At 42.7% G+C, this 22944-nt stretch overlaps 1 protein-coding gene across 5 annotated transcripts in view; it reads right to left on the bottom strand.

The window, feature by feature from the left end:
• Positions 1–8825, bottom strand: part of PTBP2 (polypyrimidine tract binding protein 2) — a 50713-nt gene extending 41888 nt beyond the window's left edge. For 4 of the 5 annotated variants that reach the window (XM_082227924.1, XM_082227925.1, XM_082227926.1 and 1 more), the window contains exons 1-2: positions 8646–8824; positions 6062–6092 (exon numbers count right to left, since the gene is read on the bottom strand). In XM_082227924.1, the coding sequence (XP_082084050.1) occupies positions 6062–6092; positions 8646–8653 (39 nt within the window). In that variant the 5' untranslated portion in view covers positions 8654–8824. Of the gene's footprint in view, positions 1–6061; positions 6093–8645 lie in introns of all 5 variants that reach the window. The other variant, XM_082227928.1, reaches the window with a different exon arrangement.
• Positions 8826–22944: the final 14119 nt, after the last annotated feature.

Genomic DNA, 22944 nt, shown 5'->3' with positions numbered 1-22944 from the left:
AGTTCATATAAAATAACAACCAATGCAGTTTTAGTTCTGATGACAAGCCGGAAGCTATACCGAAGTCAATCTATTTCATCATCATTCAAATTATGCCTGAATTTTACAGTCACCACCCTCTAGCCATAGACAAACTTTGCAGTACAGGGAAGGTTTTATTTGAACAACAATCATGACTATATTTGGTGTCTAGAAAGAGTTCCTTTGGAAATGGCCTCAAACCCACCTCCTTCAAAATGACTGCAACTATTTCTTCTCACAAAGAGGTATTAATCATACCCTGAATCCAGCTGGTCAACCCTCTCCTTGATCAGCATAAATGAGTCAGGAGAGACATGGAATTGAACAGACAGGCTGAATTTAGGCTGTATTCCTCGAAACACCTCCGTATCTTGAAATTTATCCCCAAAAGAGAGGAAATTTAAATTGTATTCCCTTCCTTAAGCACCATAATAGAGTAATAAATTTGGTTAGGTACTTAGCTAGTGCCAATAATACGCTGGGTACAGTCAAAGATCTGATTCTACAAATATTAATCTTATCCTTGCACCCACAAATATGTAGTATCTTAGCAGGACATTCTTGTCTCCTAGGCCTACACAGAAAATATCTGTTCTAGATTTGCCACAGTAGAGAGGTTTTTTTTTTATGCCATCTGTCCACATAGCTGAAACAGGGCCATAAATTCTCTCCAATTCTCTGAGCCTATCATAGTAGGTCAAGTGATGACTCACCCTTTAATCTCTTTAATTACTAGGAAAGCATAACACAGGCATTTAGATTTTTGAATAGCAAGAAGAAGAAAAACTTTGAATTCCCAAGTATTCAAAACCTTATCACCTCATTAAGCCATTAACTTTGGAATAAGAATAAGAATAGTAACATGTTAGCTAGGGCATTTCTACACAATTAAAGAACATTGCAGAAATACAGAAGGCGTTAAAAAAAATCTGTGGTGCAACCATGCTGGGAATACTGTGTCCAGTTTTGTTTGCCACACCTCAAAAAGGAAAACAGGAAAAGGTGCAGAAAAGGTAACAAAATTATTTAAAAAGGGTATCATTGGACTTTAAAGACTAACAAGTTTATTATGGCTTAAGGTCCCACAAGAGTCTTTATTCTTGCTATTTTTACAGCAACAGGCTATCATGGCTCCAGAGATGGAGCAACTACTCTATGAGAAAATGTTACAGCAGTTTTTTTAGTTTTAGAAAAAAAGGAAGCAAACAGAGGACATAGTAAGAGGTGCATGGTGTGGAAAAAGTGGATAAAGAGAAGTTTTTGTCCATCTCACATAAATACTAGAACTCGGGGTCATCCAATTATGCTAAATGTTGGAAGATTCAGGGCACACAAAAGGAAGTAATTTTTCACACAGCACATAATTAAACTATGGAATGCACTACCATAAGACATTATGATGGCCGTCAATTTGGATAGCTTTAAAAGATTAGGCAAATTAATTTATGGAGGAGGGGACTTAAGTGGGCAGAGTGTTCTCCTGTTTATATTCTGCTTCCCATTGGTCTCTGATTGGCAGCTTTGAGAACGGGAGGTTGGACTTGATGGGCCCTTGGTTAGATCCAGCAAGGTTCTGAAGTTCTTATGAAAGGCATGAGAGTAGTCACATAACTTTGAAGGTTAAAGTAATTTTTGTACATTACTTTGCCTCCAGAGCCATTAACTAGGAAGGAAAAGTGATTTTTTTTGTTAACCTGCTCTATAATGCTCACTGGCAGTGATCATATAGATATGAAAAAAATCATTTATAAAATAGGTTGTATCTCGTTACAGACAATTTTAAGTAAATCAATTCTTATTCATTTAAGCTGCCCTCCTAATGCTTTCTGTAGACTACACACAACATTTCTTTGCCTAACAAAAAAGATACTATGATTATAGAGTTCCAAGAATTTAGGTAAGTTGTTTTCTTGAATGGAAACCTGGACCTGAAACATATTTTCATACACTTCCACAGTACAGATTTTGACCTTCCTTGGAATAAAGTTCTTGTCATTATCTCCCTTGCCTCAAAAATATATATTTTTTTAAATCAAGTGGGTTGTGTGTTCCAAATATTTCCAAACAAATCTGTGTAGGTGGTTTCAAACAAAAAGTGATTCAGTCTACAAGTCAAATACGGATTTACAAAACTAATAGCCTAGTTTCACTAACAGAAATAACTGCAATAGAATATATGGTGAAGCACTGTATATTTGTACAAATATACCTGTCCCATTATAGCAAGGACCACATAAATCAGCAAAACCTATAATCAGCTACTATTCAAACAGCAATTCCTATACTGATAACTGAAATAGGCAATATACATTTTGTAAAGCAGAACTGTAAACCAGCAATTTCTTGTGCTTTTTGCAGGCAAAAAATGGAATCATCACCATAGCCAAGAAGTTGCCAGATGGAAACCCCTAAACCAAAATCAGTCTAACAAAGGCCAGCTTTCCCCCAGCCCATACAGTCCCTCCTCTAAGACTTCGTTGCCCAGACTCATATCCAGCTCTAGCCATTTTAAATATGTTCCAAGGAGGAACAGCAATATTAGGTTGTTAGGTACACAAAAAGTACATCCTAGACTCATGCTTTTGGAAATATTCTAGAATATTCGCACAAATCATTTAGGGCCTATAAAATTTTGTCTATAGCTCTAGTTAGAAGAGTTCATGCAAATTAAACTGTATGACTTGCCTTGAGGAAGAAAACTGTGATCATTTCAGAAAAATGTGTGCGCCCAATGAATCCATACAGCCATACAGATTTTTAACTTGCACTGCCCAATTTTCACTTTATGAAAAGCCATTTAACAACAGAGCTCCATTCAATTAATTGGTTTTTTGATGTCAGTCAGCTGGTCAGCTACAAAGCATGCCAGGAAATGTTTTGCTTCCCACTACCATTGTATTCTTATAAGTTATTAGTTAATATGTATTACTTTATTTTAAGTCATTTCCAGTTAAGAGGCGTGGTTAATGACATGCTTATTCTGCTGAAGAAGGCAGCAAGCCAGACAGTCCTTTGACCAGAACTGTGCTGATATCACCAATGATGCTTTTGACAAATTAAACTATCTCCTCAAAACTGTCAGTTCAACTCTGCAAAAGGCAAAATGCCATCTGGAAGAATGACAGTTTATATTCTTCTTAGAGGCAGTTGTGTTGAAGAATATAAGATGGGTGCTCCCAGAATTCAATTCCATTTTCAAAGTATATATGCTTAGCTATGAGAGATTCTACTCCTGTTACTGGTCCAAATATGTTCACATGCTCCCAAAAGAAAGGCATATTCATTTTATAAGCACAGCACTGTACCATAGCAAGCTTTATCTAAGTCAGGTATGGGGTAGAAGACATCTCAGGATCCACTGGTAGATGAATAATTTACAGTGGATCTAAAGGGTGTCTGGCTATCAAATATTTAAGAACAAAGGAAGCTAGGGAAAATAAGAGTGATTTGCATGTGAAAGGATTTCAAAAGCAATTCTGATACTGAAAACAAATTCCTAGACTGAATGTATGCTCAGAGGTACATTGTTGCTTAATTCTTTCTCTTACCACCACCGTTTTTCAAGCACTGATGTAGTACAGTATATGAGGATAAAGTACAAAGCACCTGGCCTTTACCCCATGTTAATCCGAACTTACAATTTTACAGGTTCCGTGTTTCAGAGCAGTAGTGTTTTTAATCAAGACTACCCAAAATAAACCAGGATGTCAAATACCCCAAAATTCAAGGTTATTACTACCTGTTCTCCTAGTATAATCTGTTCTCAGATTAGACAGTTTTGAAGATTCTTACTGCAGGCCCAGTGCAAGCATGTTTTTTATCCCTGTGAGAACTCTTTGAGATTACATGTTCCCATCTTCCATGTTAATTCCCCTTTCCATTTCATGGCCTGCTTTTGCCATGATGTAACATTAGTTACATTGGTGCAAATACATAATTAACATTAACCAGAATCCTTCATAACCAGGGTTTGCAAACCCACTCCAAAGCTTGCATACAAGAGCCACCCGGTTTAACACTAATGCTACATAATTACTATTTCATACATAAGGTTATACTCCATGTAGAAGAAGGCACACAATACCAATTACCATGGTTTGGTCCTTGGTTGCTCAAACCATAGCTTGGGTTTGGATTAAATGGTAAACTGCAGTTTGTGAAGAATCCAGAACCCAGGATTAAGTAAAGAAATCATGACATATGAAGGGAAGCAGGAGGGTGACTTGGAGGTGTCTGCTCATGCATGTAATGTCAAACCACAATTTGGCAATATCAGAATCACACATGTAATACCACAGTAAAAGCAAGCCACAAAAGAAAGGAGACATGAGTGCACAATCTACAACATATAGTGGTACCTCTGGTTGCGAACGGTATCCGTTCCAGAGGCCCGTTCACTACATGAAAATAGTGCAACCTACAGCGGCACATCTGCGCACGTGCGGGTTGCAATTTGCCACTTCTGCGCATGCGGGTGACGTCATTTTGCACATCTGCACATGCATGAGCCACAAAACCCGGAAGTAACCCTGTCCGGTACTTCCGGGTCGCAACATGAAAGAACGTAACATGAAGCAGACATAAGAACGTAATATGAAGCAGACATAACATGAGGCATGACTGTACTTCCAGCCTGCGGTCTAGAAACTGAGAACATTATGGCTACCTTCCTTTGGGTCAGTGATTAGAATCCTAGACCTTTGCAATGTTCATAATATAGCTAGAATCTAGATCCTTTCAGTCCTATTTTATGAACTCTGCATTAAATATATTAAAAACTCTCCAATTCTAGTTCCACTTAAGTCACACAGTCCCTACAACAATTACCCTGCAAAGGGTATATCATCACCAGTATATACACACACATATATACTGAAGGAGAGGGCAGTGGACTGTTATTGTGAGAGCATGGGTTATACCAATCCTGCAACGCAGCCCACAAAAGGCCCCAGGGAGTCATAAGGTTTTTCACTATGAGGGCAGAGAGGTCTGCCCTTGGAGAGGGAGATGTGATTTCCTAGGCCTCCAGTATGAAGTAAGGGAAAGGTACGTAGCCAGTTCTGTTCTGACAGAGCATGAACACTGGAAAGTGCAGAAAGAAAGCATTCCAGAAGAGGCTGTGGATCCACATCTCCTCCATTCCCCAGACACACACCTGGAACATGGGACAAATTACACAACTAGCAGAAAAAGGAAAGGGGGGGGGGCACAGGTGTGGCCGAGCATAGAAAGAGGCAGTTCATCCACTTTCAGTTATGTCCCCCACCGACCCTTACAGATTGCTCTGCACATATTGAATTATCCAAGCACAGGAAATGGAACCTATGTTGCTGTAAATCTAAAATCTCTTTTGATACCAACATTTGAAATATCCTGCCTGGCCGGACAGAATGTTGCCAGAATGAGATAAATTGATCAAAAGACCTACGAAAATATAGCCAGTATAGGACTCGTGAAACGTGTATTCTTTGCATACTTTAGGATTGTTATTGGAGGAGAGCAGTGTTCTTGTGTTCTTAAGAGCTGCATGGCAGACAGAAATCCAACTGGTTAAGCCCTTTCTGGGATGGAAATACAATAATGGGAAAAGCTTCATCTGTTGACATTCTGTCAGTCAGTCATTGTATTTGTGTATGGCCCCCAGAATGATTTTTTTTTGGTGGGTCAATGACCCTTTATAGAAAGAAAAAGTTTCCCATCATGGCCTTATACTTACCAAACAATCAAATTCACATAGGGTTACAAGGTCACCTGACATGGTTAAAGTTTTCCCCACTATGGCAAAATGTATTCAATTTCTATTTAAGTTACAGTAATTATTTATAAATTTGTATCTATAAATATAAATTAACATACACAAGTTATTTGCAGATTGGTCCCTCTTTTGTGGGTGGGGCTGAGGAATCAATCCACGTACAGTGTACTAAGAGCAGGAAATGCTGCTGGCACCCCTGACCGAAAGTGACCGGGACAAATAGTCAACATGACAAATTAATATTTCATACCAAATTTAGGATTATTTATTAAATTCATAACCTACCTTCACACCAACTGCAACATCAGTGACAATGCTGAAAAAGAAAATAAATTTTTAAAAGGGGGAATTCACTTTTATTTCTCTTTTCTAATGAGAAAGGCATTCTCTTTGAAACCAAACATTCAATATATTTTAAATATATTGGCATTAAAATGCTTACTTGTAATAATTTAGACTTACTCATGACATACTGAAGTAACAAGGTGGCAAGAACTACCTTGGTGCCACACATACAACCAAACCTGGATTGGTGATAATGGGAGCCAAAAAGGATAAATAACTTTTGTTCATGTTTTCTTTAGAACTGTAAAACCACATACAAGAGAGCAAATCTGACCTAGGCAGATCTAATCAAGCCCAACAGACCAGGCTTATAAAACTAGATGTAGAGGAAGTTCTTTTCCATGTCTCAAAACTAGAGTCTGGAGTCACTGAAGCTGAATGGTGGGGAAATCAGGATAAGCAAAAGGAAGTACAGTGGTACCTTGGTTCTCAAACTTTATTTGTTCCAGGAGTCCATTCAACTCCCAAAACCGTTCAAAAACCAAGGTGTGGCTTCTGATTGGCTGCAGGAGCTTCCTGCACTCAATTGGAAGCCGCACCAGACGTTTGGCTTTTGAAAAACATCTGCAAACTGGAACACTTACTTCCGGGTTTGTGGTGTTCAGGAGCCAATTTATTCGACAACTAAGCCATTCCAGAACCAAGGTACCACTGTACTTCTTTACACAGTACATAGTTAACACTATGCTACTATGAAATGTGATGATTACTTCAGAAAGGTATTAGAAAAGTTAATGGGGGGAAAAGGCTATCATGGCTACATAATGGCTATACAGTGGACGCACGGGTTGTGAACATGATCTGTGCGGTATGCACGTTCACATCCCGCAGCATTCGCAACCCGCGTCTGCGCACGCGCGGGTTGCGATTCAGTGCTTCTGCGCATGCGTGACCGCTGAAACCCGGAAGTAACCTGTTCCAGTACTTCCGGGTTTCGGCAGTCCGTAACCTGAAAAATGCAACCTGAAGCGTCTGTAACCCGAGGTATGACTGTATGCTACCTCCAGCATTTGAGGCAGCACACCTCTGAATACTAGTTGCTGGGGAACAAGAGTGAAATAGGAGTACTGCCCGCATGTTGCAGGCATCTGATTGGCCAATGTGAGAAAAGGATGATGGACTAGATAGGGCTTTGGCCTAATCTAACAGGACTCCTCTTATGTCCTTAATGTCAACAAAGAGTTGCACTGGCAATTCAGCAAATGGATTTTAGCAAGGCAGGGCAAGAAACTTCATAAAGCCTAGAACTAGATCCCAGCACTGAATGTGGATGTAGCAAATAGCTGCTCAAGAGAATACAACTTGTGCGTATAATAATCTTGCCCGCTGCCCATCCACCGGTTTGGTTTCGAGTTACATGCAAGCCTGGGCCACTGAAGTTGACTAACTTTCCCAAGTCTTAGCAGGGCTCGTCATGCTCCTGTTATGATCGCTAACCATCATGCCGTTATCTTTTTTCTTTTATATGTATAACAAAAGCCAGTGAAACCATTTTATCATGTACACAAGAGCTGCCCAGCTTCATTTCAAAAGCAGATTCAAGTCTGGCGAAGGCAGTAAAAAAATAATAATCAGCCCTCTATTTACGCTGTCACTGAGCAGGGCCCAGAAAGCGGGACTTCCCAGCTTCCAATAAAAAGAGGGCCTTGCCTGTGATACGTCCGCAAGCTGCCCACCCAAGCTCCTCACCACCAATGGAGGGAGGCCCTTTGCCTTGTTTCCATATGGCTGACGCCTGCAATCCCTGCCTTCCTTTCCTTCGGCTTGGTCTGCCTTGTCTCCAGCAAACACAAAGGCATCTTTTTTTTTCCACCTTGGGAGGTTGGGAGAAAAGAGGTGGCATGTACACACACACAAGGCCCCAATGGAAACAAAAGAGCCTCCTTCCTCCTGCTTCCTTTGCCCCAAATGGGGGGCATCGCTGCTGCTGCTGCTCCTCTGTCACCCTAACCCAAATGAAACAATGGGGAGGGGTGAGCTCGGGAGGGACGGGACGAGGGAGGAGACAAGGGAAGGGAAGAAAAGGGCGTTCCCCATGGGGAAAGGGGCCAGTAACGTGTGAACGCGGGGATGCCACGGGTCGCGGGGATGCAACAGGGGAAAGAAGGGGGGGCCTCTTCCCACAGGGGCCTTGTCTAGCCCAGCATCCCAGCGGGGATGCCTCCTTCCAGAGGCCCAGGCCTCTGTCAAAAGGCAAGACCGGCCCCCCAACCACCGCCCCTCACCCGGGGCAGTGACAGCCGCCTGGCCAGGCGCCTCCCCCCGGGGAGAGGAAAACACCCACACACGCCCCTCTTCTCCCCTCCTCCCGGGACCCCCAGGCTTTCCTCACGCCCCGAGCCCGGCAGGCGGGAAGGAAGGAGCTCGGGAAGCGCCCCTGACACGTAAGGGATGCCCCCCTCGAAAAAGAAGGGGGAGAAGGGAGGCGGGAGAGGCGGCGGCGGCGGCAACAACTCTCTCCTCCCTCTCTTCCTCCCGGTGGCGGCAGGGGCGGCGTCGGTCCCTCACTCCTTCCCTCACTCACCCGTCCATCGCCGAACAGGACAAAGCGCTGGCGACCAGGGCAGGGAGCCGCGCAGGTAGCGAGCAGCGAGAGAGCGAGGGGAGCGAGAAAATGGCGGCCGGGCCCCAACGGAAACCGCCGAAGGTTGCCGAGCGCTCTATCTAGCAGGCTCCGCTCTCCCCATCAGACCCACGGAACTCCTTTGTTCTCAGTGGGCATGCGCGAGAGGCCTCGGGCATGCGCAGTCCGCGCGGCTGAGGGCTTTTGTGTATGTATATTTCTTGCCCTCAGAAGGCAAACAGGGGGGTGGGGGGAGATGGCGGGAGAAATGGGACGCGCGCACACACACACACAAAAAGAAAAAAAGAGCGGGATTTGTCTTTCTTTCCCTGTGTTGGGCTTTGAAGCACGAGTTAAAAGGGGGAGGGCGAACCTCGGGGGGGGGGGTTGAGGCACAATTTCCGAAGGAAATTATTTAGGATCCCTGCACCCTGGAGTTTCATCTCTGTGTATATTGATATGCATCTCTTTGTTAATAATGATTATTTGCACGGGGAGAGACTCCATAAATTGTCTGACTTTGACCTGAGGGGGAAAGAAACCCTCTCATACACTGGGCCTCCCCCCCCCCCTTTTGCCTACTTCAAGAACTATTTCCCCCCTAACTTTTCTGTTGATTTTGCCTCTCAGTGTGTGAATAGATACAGCATTGACATTAGTGGGGTTTACTTCCAGAAAGACAAGTTAGGAATGGGAAATAATAATAATAATAATAATAAAGGAATGGGTGGCAAGATTGCCACCAAAGTTACAGGTTGAGACTGTGCACACGACGTCTCCATTTTCACTTAAATTTCGGTTTTGCAAATATAGCAGTAAAACAAAAGACAGGAAAATCATCAGCTGACATGAACAATAAAAAAATACTCCTTTGGTCCTGATTTAAAAGTATAAATTAATATAGGCAGCCCATATGTCTGAACAGGTATCCAGAGGAGATTGGTGCAGAAATGGCAAGGAGAAATTCAGAGCACTGAGTAGATGTTGGGTATTTTTCCTTTCAGCCTTGCTGCATAAGTATCTTTGCATCCATAAGGGCTCACAGGGTCCATTTGCGTTGCGCATCTGTTAGTGCGCACGCCACAGGAATGCAACTCCAAGACTGCATGTGCCAGAGATCAGAGACTTCCTACTTATGTGATAAAACATGGAAAGCAGTAGTGATGCTGCAAGCCTCAACTTTCCCAGGGACAAGAACGTCCCTCAAACAGGCTGGCTCCGTGGCAGCGCCTTGCTTTGACAAATAAGAATAGGGGTCGTTCTTCCTTAGCTTCGGCCTTTTTATTATAAATATATATTCCTTTGTATATTAATAAAACAGGATGGACCAGAAAGGCAAAAAAGTAAATCCACAGCCCATACAAATATAATTAATTAACTAATTACCTTTCTCTTACTCCCAATAATAATATTCAAGCAGGCAGGCCTTCAGTGTACTTGACACATGTGTGTGTCTCATCCTCTGGTTACATATTTTTAAACCCTTCTTGCTACCCTGCACAAATATCTTGGGGGGTCACATGGTTACTATGCCTGTGTTCAGAGTGCACTATATTCAGCTTTCTGACATTTCCTTATCTCTTTGTTTCCACATTTTATTTGATCTCCCGCACAACATAACATCCACAGCTAGAACCTGAGTGGAAGTTTAGTGCTAATTCCTATATTGTTTACAGGGGGGGGGGGAGTCCATTTGCAGCCCTGGAAGCCCATAACATTACATGAGTTTTGCTCCCGCAACAAAGAAATTGGGCATACTGCATAGTGAATCACAAGGGAACAGAAATATGCATGCCCGGAATGGGTTGGGGAACAGCAACACATCCAAGGCTGTTTGTTTTTTGTGTCACACCATGTCTACTGGTGTGAATGAAATCTAGGGCAGCATGGAAATATATTGATCAAAAATCCACAGTTCCATAACACAGCAGGTAATACAGTGTAAAAGAAACATTAGAAATTGGGACAGAAACACTTGCATTATCACAAGTAAAACTAACACAATAAACTCAAAATCCAAATGCAGCCTTAATCTCATCAGAAACTCAAGCATGTCAACAATGCCAACAAAGTCTGGTAGCATTCCAACAGAGGCTCCAAAATAAGGACAGTCCCTCAAAACATATCCTTGGAAATAGAACACAGTTCAAAAAACTGGTTTCACTTTTCACTCATTTCAAAACAGCTTTCCTCTATCCTTTGGAGTCTTCAGTTCTGTTAGATGACTAAATAAGAAATAGGCAAAGAAATATTCAGAATCTCTGGGCTCTGCGAAATGTGAACACCTGCAAATTTCCAAGGATTCAAGAATATATGCACAATGTCTCTGTTGGATGTTTGTTCCTAATAACCTGCTGGGTGACTGCACAGTCAGGAGTTCAGCAAAGCGATTAAACTTCCCACAGCAGACAAAGTGTAGCAGAGTTTTACTCAGTAAACATGAAATACACCATACACACACTATATACAGTTGCTTCAAGAATGCTTCTCTCTCTGAGCCCAGAGAGGGTTTTCAGCTATCAGAGTCCTTGCTTAAAGTTCCCGGCAAGTCCATAGTTGCCAAAGTCCTACAACTTCAGTCTTCCCAGTTCTCCAACAATCCTCCTCCACATGTTCCCACTACTCTCCACAACCAGAATGCTGTAATTGGAGCTTCTGATATAGGCCAGTCGGCACAACAACAGGGACAAGACAGTCAGGAGTGCTCTGCAGCTGCATCCTGGGGGGAAATCTTTTGCACTAACTTGTGGGAAAATAACTCATTCCTTAACAGCCTCCTCTTCCACTTGAATCAGCTTTGAGTCTGTACAGTCACACATTGTTCCTATCAGCAAATCACAACCATAGTTCCTTGATGTGTACTAACAGTGGAAGGGATAAGTGCATCTCCTTCAGAAGTGGTAAGCCCTAAGTTCCAAGGTTATTGTATTCATTTACAAGGCCTTAACAAATCAGGTCCAGCGTACCTCAAGAACCACCTGGCCGTGAGGAAAAATTGCGACTAGGGTAATCGCCCAGAGTATCTTTTGTTCTAGAAACAAAGCAATGTCCATAACCAAGTGTAAATCGTAAAGTGAGACGGTCTTTGGAGAAGAAAGCTTCAGAAGATATAATCACCCCATAATACAGGAGTTTCCTGTGAGGTGCTCTACAGAAGTCATTGGACTGCAGCTCCCACCAGTCTCAACCAGCATGGACAATAGAGATGACGAGAGTCCACCATGTGGAGAGCACCACCCTCCATAATGCGAGGACAGCACTTTGCCTCCATGCAACAGATAGTGCAGTGATAAAGATGGAATATAATTGGTTTTTATGTCGTAGGTGTATATGATCATATGATGTCCTGATGACAGTGAAAGTAGTTGTGCCATTATGCACGATATAATTGCAGCTTTTCATGTTTAGCCCAGTCTACACATATAATGTGCCTTACAAAATACTGTGGTTTAACTGGATTGTGGATCATAGTCCATTTATGCATTAAAAGCTATCCTAAGCATAAACAGAAACTCTATAGTATTTCATAACGTATTATCTGAAACAATAACAGATTTTACACAGTGTAGTCTGTATCTCAATCAACATCAAAGTATTTAAGAGACAGTAAATATCTAGAACATTGTAAAGAAGTAGGATAACTAAAAGTATGAGTATCTGTAGGGTCCACAAAGATTTTGAAAGTTTTGTTTGTTTTTTCACAGTTTACCATAATAGTGTGATCCTGTGCACACATTTGTTAGTAAGCTCCATTGAGCATAATGAAATTAATCTAAATATGCATGGATAAGATCAGCCTGCCACAGCTTGGAATTTCATATCACTTACTCTGGAGTAGCCCCACTGACCACAATAAAGATGATTAGGCTACAATCACTTGCAAACTTACCCAGGAGTAAACACAGTGGGACTTTTGTATAAATGTGGTTAGAACTGGGCTTTTAGAAAGTTAGTGATTTGTGGATCATAGCCCTAATTCTTAAGTGGGCATATTTGCATTTTAAATGTATCACGTAATTTGTTCAGGTTCAGGGAAACACATTAAAGACAGAGTCATTAGCAAAGTTGAGTTAAATGTGCTGGTTTAAACATGTTCAAATTAGATGAGGTCTAATGGGATCTTTCATGTTAACAGCTACAAAATGGATGTCACCTACTAGAAATATTTGATTTTCTGAAACACTCACACTTTCCTTTTTCTTCATCCAAGAGGAAAAGACTCTTCAACCCTGTATAGACAACCACATGTCATAAGTGATATAAAAATACTACATATCTTCAGATGTCGCCAGTTCTCTGGTACAATTTTCTGCTTCTGTCATTCTGGATGTGGTATGGAAAGAGAAGACAGTCCAATTCAAAGGTGCAGATAAAAAGTAAACTCAGTCTGTTCTCTTTGCTCAATACCAGAGACAGGGATGAAATACTGATGGGATGCTGAGTGTGCCTTGTGAAACCTACTGAATTTCTTTGCCTCTAGCTTATCTCCCCACAAGCTCCCAGAGCTTGCATACCAGGAGAGGGGGACCTTTTCAGCTCCGCTATATACCTAAAGATCTTGTACGCAAAGCCGACATGTTGTGAGTACAGGAAAGGGTTGCGCACAGATAAGTCTGCTGGAAGATACTGAGCTTACCGGAGAATAAATTCATGTCATATCTGCAGTGGAAAATGGAATGGGTAGAAGCTAAGTATTGGACATGGTAAAGAAAAGGGAACTCTTAAGGAAACCATGACCCCCCTCCTCCTCCAGGAATATCCACAAGCACATGCAAGTATTTTCTCTCATGCCATTTGTAAAGTATGCACATATGTCCTGCTTTAGTAAATAATTTATAGAAATTAAAATGTGCCTTTCAAACTATGGTAAATTCTACATTCCTTCACTTGATGGTTCGAGATCCGTATGAAGCATGCAGTCTCTAAATAAAGGAGTTGGATGTGAAGATCAATGATGATTATTAGCCTGGATTTAAGGAGTTAATGCACATCACATTGCTAACTCTGAACATTAAGCTACAACCGAGAAAACATATGGAGTAAGAATTTCTGGACGTGTGTGTTCATCAATCTCTCCTTTAAACCTCATTGCTCAGTACTCATCATCTCAACCCAAGTAGGGGTTTTATCAGTTTTGTCCCAGTAGTCAATTTGCACAATTGACAAGCTAGATTTTTTCTCCATTAACAAGGCCTTTTTTAATTATTTGATTTGGTGGCCCTGTAAACCAGGGGTCAGCAAACTTTTTCAGCAGGGAGCCGATCTACTGTCCCTCAGACCTTGTGGGGGGCCAGACTATATTTTGAAAAATAAAATAATGAATTCCTATGCCCCACAAATAACCCAGTGGTGCATTTTAAATAAAAGCACACATTCTACTCATGTAAAAACACCAGGCAGGCCCCACAAATAACCCAGAGATGCATTTTACCGGGTATATAAAAGGACACATTCTACTCATGTAGGTTCCCGGACCGCTGATTCCCGGACCGTCAACGGGCCAGATTTAGAAGGTGATTGGGCCGGATCCGGCCCCTGGGCCTTAGTTGGCCTACCCATGCTGTAAACTAACCATTTCCAAAAGTCGGCTTTGGTTTTGACCTGTCTTACTGGACCCAGCTGTGCAGCTGCTTAAAGGAGACGTTACAGGTGAAAGCCTCCATAAAGGTCTTCTTCTTTCAACGTTCAGATCAGAAGCTCTCTTAGTGCAAGGGATCTGAAATGTCAAAACAAGTCCTATAGGCTATTCTCTGGCGTTTTCTTTCTTAGCAGGTTATGGCTTATTTCCCTGAAATAAAAACAAGCCATTCTCTGGGACAATCTGCCGCCTGCCCTTGTCTATCTACAGGTCAAAGCATGTCACATTTAACTGTTCATCTTCCACCTTCTCAGGCTTCTGGGGGGTGGGTGAAGACATCCATTCCTTTGCCACCAAGGCTATTTCCTTCCCACTGGTTTTCAAATATTATTATTTTTAACAAATAGAGCTGGGAAACAATCCAATCCTCTGCAGTGTGAAAGGAGCCCCAGGACATTGTTTTCCGCCTTCCCTTCCCAGTACAGATGCTTAAATTCAAATTCTCATTTCTCAGTCCCCTAGATTGGTTTTTCTTTGTCTCACACATAAAAAGCTCTCGGTGACAGCCTAGATGTCTGTGTTACTTTTGTTCACGACCAAAATCCTCAGAGGTGTTCTCAGAGAAGCAGATGGCTGGACAGAATGCCACCGAGCGCAAAACCCCCCACTCTCTTAAAGAAGGAGCCAGTGGCGGGATGCTTTGTGACTGTTCCGAAGCCAAACAATTGAGGAATCCATTTCATCTGGAGATCTCAAAGCCCATGTACAAATGTTGGCTCCGTTTGCGGCGCCCCTGGGGAAATGGCAGAAGCTTTCAGAGAAAAACAACTATTTTGGAGAATTCCCAGTCTCCGGCCTTCCTACCATCTGAAGTGGCTAGCAAGCCAGCAGAGTTCCTAAAATGCTATCAGTAAGACCCAATTGTTCCCTGTGGTCAGCCTTCTGTGTTCCATCGCCAGCATAGAAAACTGCCATGGCATACAGTATGAGTTGACTGGACCATGTAGGCTGAATGGAGGATCACCTCCAATCCAAATTACAAGGGCTATCCCCATGCATACTATGAAGCTGCCTGATTGTACTTCCCCTATTGAACTTCAGTAGAGGGGATACCACAAATACAAACCCTTTCGTCTTTGTAGAGATGCATCTTCCATTTTAGTGACCGAGGAAAGGAAGTTCTTTCTATGAGCCTGTGATTTCCCTATATAAAATGTTTGCAGGCTATAACAGCTACAGGAATGGCTAACCCCCCCTCTCTCTCACACACACACACCTGGCTGGCCATGCCCCCCACCCCTAGCTTTACACCATATCAGCAATGTATCTAATAATACAATGCCATCCACAAAGAGAGACACCCTTGTTGGAATGGGAGATGCCCTTCTCTCGGTCCCACCCTCCTCACAGGCACACTTGGTAGGGATGCGGGAGAGGGCCTTCTTGGTGGCTGCTCCCAGACAACTTTGGAACTCCCTCCCTAGATGAGTTAGACTGGCTCTCTCCTTATTGTCCTTCCGCCGGTAGGTGAAGCCTTTCTTATAGCAACAGGATTTTGGAAACTGGTTGTTTTTAATGAAAGGGCTGGTGTCATGCTGTTTTTATTGGAATTATCTGTATGTTTTTAATAGTTCTCTCTCTCTCTCTCTCTCTCTCTCTCTCACACACACACACACACACACACACACTTTTAATTCGATTAATGTTTATTTTATGTTTTTAATGTTGGTTCTTTAGCTGTCTTGCTTTTAGCTGTTCTTCTTTTATCTGTAAGTTGCCTTGCATCCCTGTCAGGGAAAAAGGCGGAGTGATGATGATGGTGTTGATATAATGAGCACACACATGTTTTGGCTCCTGGAGAGGAGATTTGTCCCTGTTCCTTTTAGTTTAGGGCAATGCAGTAACTAAGCCATGGTTTGGCTTCAAATGTTATCTGAACATGGGACTATGGTTAAGCTCTCACCTCTTCAACCTAGATCTGTAACCATAGTTTCTTCTACCAATCATCGTTAAAGAGGAGAGAATTTAACCACAATCCAACATTTGGATGACACGCAAAGCCAAACTCTGACTTAGCTGGTGCACAGCACCAAACTAAAAGGACCAGAGAGGATCAAAGCAGGTACAGTCTCCGCCCTGGGAGCTGGTACAATGTGCAAAGCCATGTTTTGGCTTAGTGCTACATGCAAATGAGGATGACTCTCCGCATGTAGAATAAAGTGATGTTTAAAAGTGTTTTTGGAAAATAATTCATATAAGCTGCAGGCATTCCACATCAGATCAACGTGTGTTCACCCATCATTAGAGTCAGTGTTGTGTCATGGAAAGAAGAAACACCTTGGTTCAAATGCCTTAACCTTGGGAAAGTCACAGTGGCTACATCTGCATGAAACAAGAAGCCAGATTTTTTTGGGCTTATCGTGACTTACTGTGAACAAGCAGCTCACACTTCCCTGGTGTAACTGTGATAACAAACCCCAAAGCCTTGGCTTCCTACTCCATCAAAATCTGAGATGGTGGCTTCTTTCTCAGCAAGCCACAAACACTAGCCTGCCTTAAACACAATTCATTGTTGACTTACAGATTCTGACCACAATAACCCAGAAACCCTGGTTTGCTGAGATCTGTGAACACAGCCTCTGTTTTGGAACATTCTGCCTCTGCCTGCTGCAAAGTTAAAATGGGATAATGACTTGTACGACACTTTGCTTCCTTGGCATAAGAGCGGAATAAAAATGTAATAGCAATATTATCTGGCCTGTTCTCAGGCAGCTCCTAATTGTAATTTCTGGAGATGGTGTCTCATATGTGAAAAGGACGTGCCATACTAATGAGTTATAACCAAATTCGGACAAAGAGGGCTATATTTTAAAGTGTCACTGTTATCCTTCTCAGTATGAATAAGCCCACAGCACTCCCATTTAACCACAGTGCAATTATTATCACAATGCTGGTTTTGTGGATTCTCTTCCACATTCTGCAAATCATCAAAGACAATCAATGTCAGTGAAGGAACGATCACCTCTCAGCAATGTGAACGTATTCAAAGGGGAAATCCTTTAAGGTGTAAAGAGAGAGAGAGAGAAGAAACTCAACTTCAAAGAGGATACCCAAGCAATGTGACTGTGTCTGAAGAAGGAAATAATCAAAGGCAATGAGACTGTTTCCTCTGCAGAGTAAAAATCCTCAAAAGGGGATTCCCTCTGGAATGAGGATCTTTGAAGGTGAAATCCCTTCAGTGATGTACAAACTTTCAAAGCTGGGGGTGAATCTCAAAAGTTCTTACTATTCAATATTCCTCATGGAGGAAATGACAGCATTGTCAGCCTAGAAAAGACGGCCTTTCCTTCTGTTTTCCCCTTGCAGGAGAAGATTGAGATTTAAAAAGGTTTGTAATCAACAGAGCCAAACGATTGCCTAGTAGATAAGCAACATGTTTAGGCTGGGAAACATTGGCTGCCATCCCAAATGCATTTGTACCAGCCGAGCTCCACTAGATTGAACAATATATTCCAGCTAATAGAATGAATTCCACAATAGCAATGGAATTGGGCAGAGGAATGAATGCCCTGCTCTAACATTCCAAGGACTTTTAATAAAATATTTCAACGGTCCCGTCTTCTTTAATTATTTCCGAGGCACACTTTCCTCACGTGCCCAAAATACCTCACATACATCATTTTAAGGAGGTTTGGACGGGGGCTCTGAAATGACCAGCATAATTCTGTTTTTCCGCTGCTGCACTTCTAAACTGTTCGGATCCCTAAACTACACCTGCAAAACTTATGCCTTGAATTACCAGGTGCTGGGGACAAATATGGTTGAGCTGTTGGACTTAATGATCTGAAGCACCTGGATGGCAACAAGGTGCCAGCCTAGGTCAGGGTTGGGGAACCTCTGGCCCTCCAGATACCATTGGACTCCCACTTCCCATAAGCACCATCAGTATAGCCAATGGTCAGGAGTGATGGAATTTGCAGTCCAGGAATATCTGGAGGATCACAGGGTCTTCACCCCTAGTCTTAATGGATATTTGGTCTGATCCAGCAGACCAGTCATGCTTGATTGGGGTCATGCAGCCTCTCAGGGGGTGACTTACAAATCTTCCAAGGGAAGGGGCATGTTCAGAACTTAGGAGGAGAGCCAATGAGAGCCTACCAGGATTTTAGACAGTCCCTATACTCTTGCAATGGTTCCTGGCAGCTAGCAGAGGAGAGTTTGGTATATATGCTTGGTCCACCATGAGGATAAAATCCCAGATCCTAGGTTGCTCTCCATGACTGTCAGGATGTTGTCAACAGCTCCTGGCTGGTTGCCCAGGAAAGTATAAAGACAAAGGAAAGTTTCCTACAGTCCTTTTTTATTTCAATCTTTACAGAGACAGGCTATAGAACCCAGCCTCTTTGATAATGGTGTTGTCCCAAGTGAATCTCCACCCCACCCCCCGTCTCTCCCACTTCGTCGTCATCATCTCTTCTATGGGTGCTGCGAAGTGTCCTTTGTCTTTGAGCTTTTTGCTCTCCTACTTTTAAGGCTCACCGGGTTCTGGGAGATGGAGGGTCTGGAATGCTTTCTAATGACAACGCCTCAGCTGGGTGTTGTTCTGGCTGTCCCATGATTTCCCAGCTTTCTCCCTCATCTGCCTCTGAGCTGTGACCTCCCTCAAACCCCTGTTGTAAATCTATACTGTCTTCCTCTTCCTCCTCCCTGGAAGGTTCAAGATGGGGAGCCGGTCTCCACCATTCCTCCCCTGCCCAGCCCCTGACAATGACCCCTGTAAAAAGGGGTTCACAAAACCAAGAGGAATCAAACATGAATGCCCCCTTTCTGCTTAGGGAAGAAGAAGAAGAAGAAGAAGAAGAAGAAGAAGAAGAAGAAGAAGAAGAAGAAGACACCACGTATTTGCAATAAACAAGGGTTCATCCAGACTTGCGGTTGTCTTGTGCCTAGAAAGCAAAGGTCCAAGCAGTTTTGTGCCTGATACCCTCTCCAGTCTAATAACCTCCAGTTATTTCCTCAGCCATCTCAATCAGTTTAGTCTTCTGTTAGCCATCTCATCCTCAACATTAAGAGCAGCAAAGCAACTCTGTGTCTGTATCGCTTCATGGACCTTACATTCACCTCAGCATCAATTTAGATGTGCCCCTTTCACTTTGTCCTTTGACTGAAGGTGTTCCCCTTCTGGTCTTCCTCTGGCATCAGCATTGCGCTCACAGTGTCCAATGAGTTTTCCCTGTAGGGACAGTTAATTCATTCCTCTTCATAAAAACCTTTTAAGTAGACAGATGGAGCAATAGTGCACCAATGAATCGGCAATAAGCCGAATACATCTGGAGACGTTCATATATTTTGGTATAGCAGATCTGCTCTCGGGAAGCGTAGCTTGTATGATAAACTGTTGGAGTAAGTTCATTGGTCCCCTTAAAGGAACATAAATACCTGTGGAATGCCCCGCTGAGACAAGTGGTTCTAGGAAAGCACACTTCAATATGTTAGACTGTGTCATAATTAGCAAAACATCAAAGCCAAGAAAGCCACTGTTTTTCTAGAATTATTAATTTTAGAACCTGGGGCTGCAACACAACAAATGCAAATTATAATCGTGAGAACAACTGACAACATTCCTAGACCTCTTGTTGCATATAATCCTTGGAATGGGTTTCCTGAGCCCCCTGTCCTGGCAAAATCTAGAATCCCACTGAAGGACGAGTGGGGCAAGCGGGGGTGCAATGGTGGGAAGGGGCCAGCTGGCCCGGCTTTGCTTTCCCCTTCCCACATTTAGCAGTGAGGCTGTGTATACACTTACATACCTTTAGAGCACATTTACAGAACATTCTTTTCCTCAAAGAATTCTGGGCTCTGTGAGGGGTAAACTGCAGTGCCCAGAATTCTTTGAGGGAAAGAATCCACTTTAAAAATATAGTGTGGTTGAGCCCTGAGGTAGTAAGATCAGTGCTTTTTTTTCTGGGAGGACGCAGGGGTACACATACCCCTAAACATTTTGTGAATCTAAGTTTGGCCTCATTGAGGGGCAGTATTTCAATAGGAGCAGGAAAAATGAGAGTATCCCTGAACTTTTTTTTTTTTTTTTTTTTTTAAAGCACTGGGTAAAATGAACCATATTACTTCTGGCTGTATGAGGGCATCACTTTGTTTGCTACAGTTTTAAACACTTCCCTATTTAATTAAAAGGAAAACAAAACAAAAACAAAAGCCCACACTTCCACCCAAGCAGAAGCAAGAGTACTGTCTGAGCCAGCACCTTTCTCCTGTGTTGAGTTTGTGTGTTTCAAACTTGCAGGGAGCTTTTGTACAATTATAGAATTTGAAGGGACCCCGAGGATAATCTAGTCCAACCGCCTGCGATGCAGGAATATGCGACTGTCCCTTATGGGGATCAAACCTGCAACCTTGGCATTATTGGCACCACGCTCTAACCAACTGAGCTACATTTCGCTGCAAAAATGAGAGACGGCGTTCCAAAGGTGATGTATATCCCTTCAAACTAATGTGGCACAGTCTACTACCTCATTCTGGCAAATGGGTAAACCAGGCCCAAGAAATAAGCATGCAGATGGCAAAATTTTCATTGAAGAAATGTGCGTAGTATCGGGTCCGTGGGTGTGGGTGAAATAGGCCCTATTGATAACCAATTAATATGAGACATCTATGATCCAGTTTGCAAAACACTGTTGCTCTCGCTAGCCCGCTTATGGTTTGGAAAGCAAGGGATGAAGGGATATCAATTAGGACAGGCATAGGCAAACTTGGCCCTCCAGATGTTTTGAGACTACAATTCCCATCATCCCTGACCACTGGTCCTGTTAGCTAGGGATGATGGGAGTTGTAGTCTCAAAACATCTGGAGGGCCGAGTTTGCCTATGCCTGAATTAGGAGAAAGCCAGGTACATATTTTGGATTTGTTCTTTTATCGCTGCAGATATGCACCATGCTTGCAGATCAATTTCACATAAGGATTTTGGCGCGATTCACAACGCTCAGATCACAACGCTCAGATCCTTCAAACCCACATTCGGAGGCCATGGTAATGTGTCAATGAATTACAAAACTACAAACACTGCAACAATTTCAGGAGCAATTCTTCCCCCCCCCCACCCCACACACATCTGCACTCCTTGCTTTCCTTTCATTATGTTTGCTGATTCTATAATAATTCTTCATCTAATGACACATTTATAACAAGGTTAGGATTTGTCGGAGTTAACAAGATAATGGCATTAATGTATTGGAAACAGTTTACTGGGATGGCAAACCAATGCAAGTATTTAGTTAGAGATTATGTCACAGAGATAAGGATAGTGTGGGCCGACTCTCCAATGTGCTTCCCTAAACGATGAGCTGAATAGCAATAGTGAAACAATGTAATGCTTCTATAAGTCATGAACTCATTTCACCAGAGATTATAAATTCAAAATTTGATCTTAAGCATGCTCGCTGGGAGCATAATTCCACTGAAATCAATAGAACTTGGTTCCGAGTACGTGTGTGGAAGACCGGGGTGTTAGCTTTGCAGCTCACCTTGTAAGTATGGCTGCCAGCTGATTAAAGATTTTTAATCAATTATCCCTCTTGCTTTTAACCAATTAATTAACTGATTAATTTACAGATGTAAATTATTACTTCCCAGAGCCACTAGGCTGATGAACATTTTGTATTAATTATCCATGTCGAGCCTTATGCTTAATTACTTAATCTAGAATTATAGGACTGGGAAGAATGAGAAGGTCATCCGTTCCGATCCCTTGACTGGAGGCAAGGCAGGATCTTTCGCACTTCGGTCCACTACAGATTGATACTCGAGACCACAAGCTGTCACAAGCAGAGAGCAGAAGGGGACGAGGTACGCCTCACCAAAGCTATCTGTAGAGCAGGGATGGTCAGTTTATACTAGCCTTGTTCAACCTGGTACCCCTTCCAGATGCCTTGGACTACAACTCCCATCAGCCCCAGCTGGCAAGAATGACAGGAATGATAGAATCATAGAATGGTAGAGGTGGAAGGGACCCCAAGGGTCAACTAGGGCAACCTTCTGCAATGCAGGAATTTCAACTAAAGCATCCATGACAAATGGCCATCCAACCTCTGTTTAAAAACCTCCAAGGAAGGAAAGTCCACCACTTTCTGACGGACACGGTTCCACTGTCAAACAACTCTTACTGTCAGAAAGTTATTCTGCTGGAATAACATCTAGAGGGCACCACTTTGGGTAAGACTGGGTTATACAATCAACAGAGACAGGTGGCAAAACCTTGATCTAGCTTCCCAAACTTCTGATAACCAAGGCACAGGATTCTTCTTAAAATCTAAAAATGGACACATCCTTTACTTCTGAAAGGGTTCTCCTTTTAGGGTGCATATGCAGAAAAATCACCTGTTCTTAGAGTAGCTACTCACACTTATTTTTTGGCATAAGTTGCTGGGCGTGGCTCTTGATTAGAAGGAAGCAAATATGAGAGTAGTCTGTTGGAAGCTGCTGGATCTGTAGGCATCTGCCCCATGAACTCCGCAGTCTTCTTAGACCCTCGCCACTGGATACTTCTGGGCAAGAATTAGCATAAAGGACTTCCCGCTCCAATTGAGCTTTGTTTGAACTACATGGTCTGTCTGAGCTCTTGGGTGGTCCGATATTCTTTGTGACTTCTGGTTTGCTCCTTGCTCCTG

The sequence above is a fragment of the Podarcis vaucheri genome (assembly GCF_965113315.1).
Source record: "Podarcis vaucheri genome assembly, chromosome: 6".
In the NCBI taxonomy this organism is placed as follows: Eukaryota; Metazoa; Chordata; class Lepidosauria; order Squamata; family Lacertidae; genus Podarcis; species Podarcis vaucheri.
Note: the sequence above shows the minus strand (reverse complement) of the source record. Positions and strands in the feature narration are given on the sequence as shown.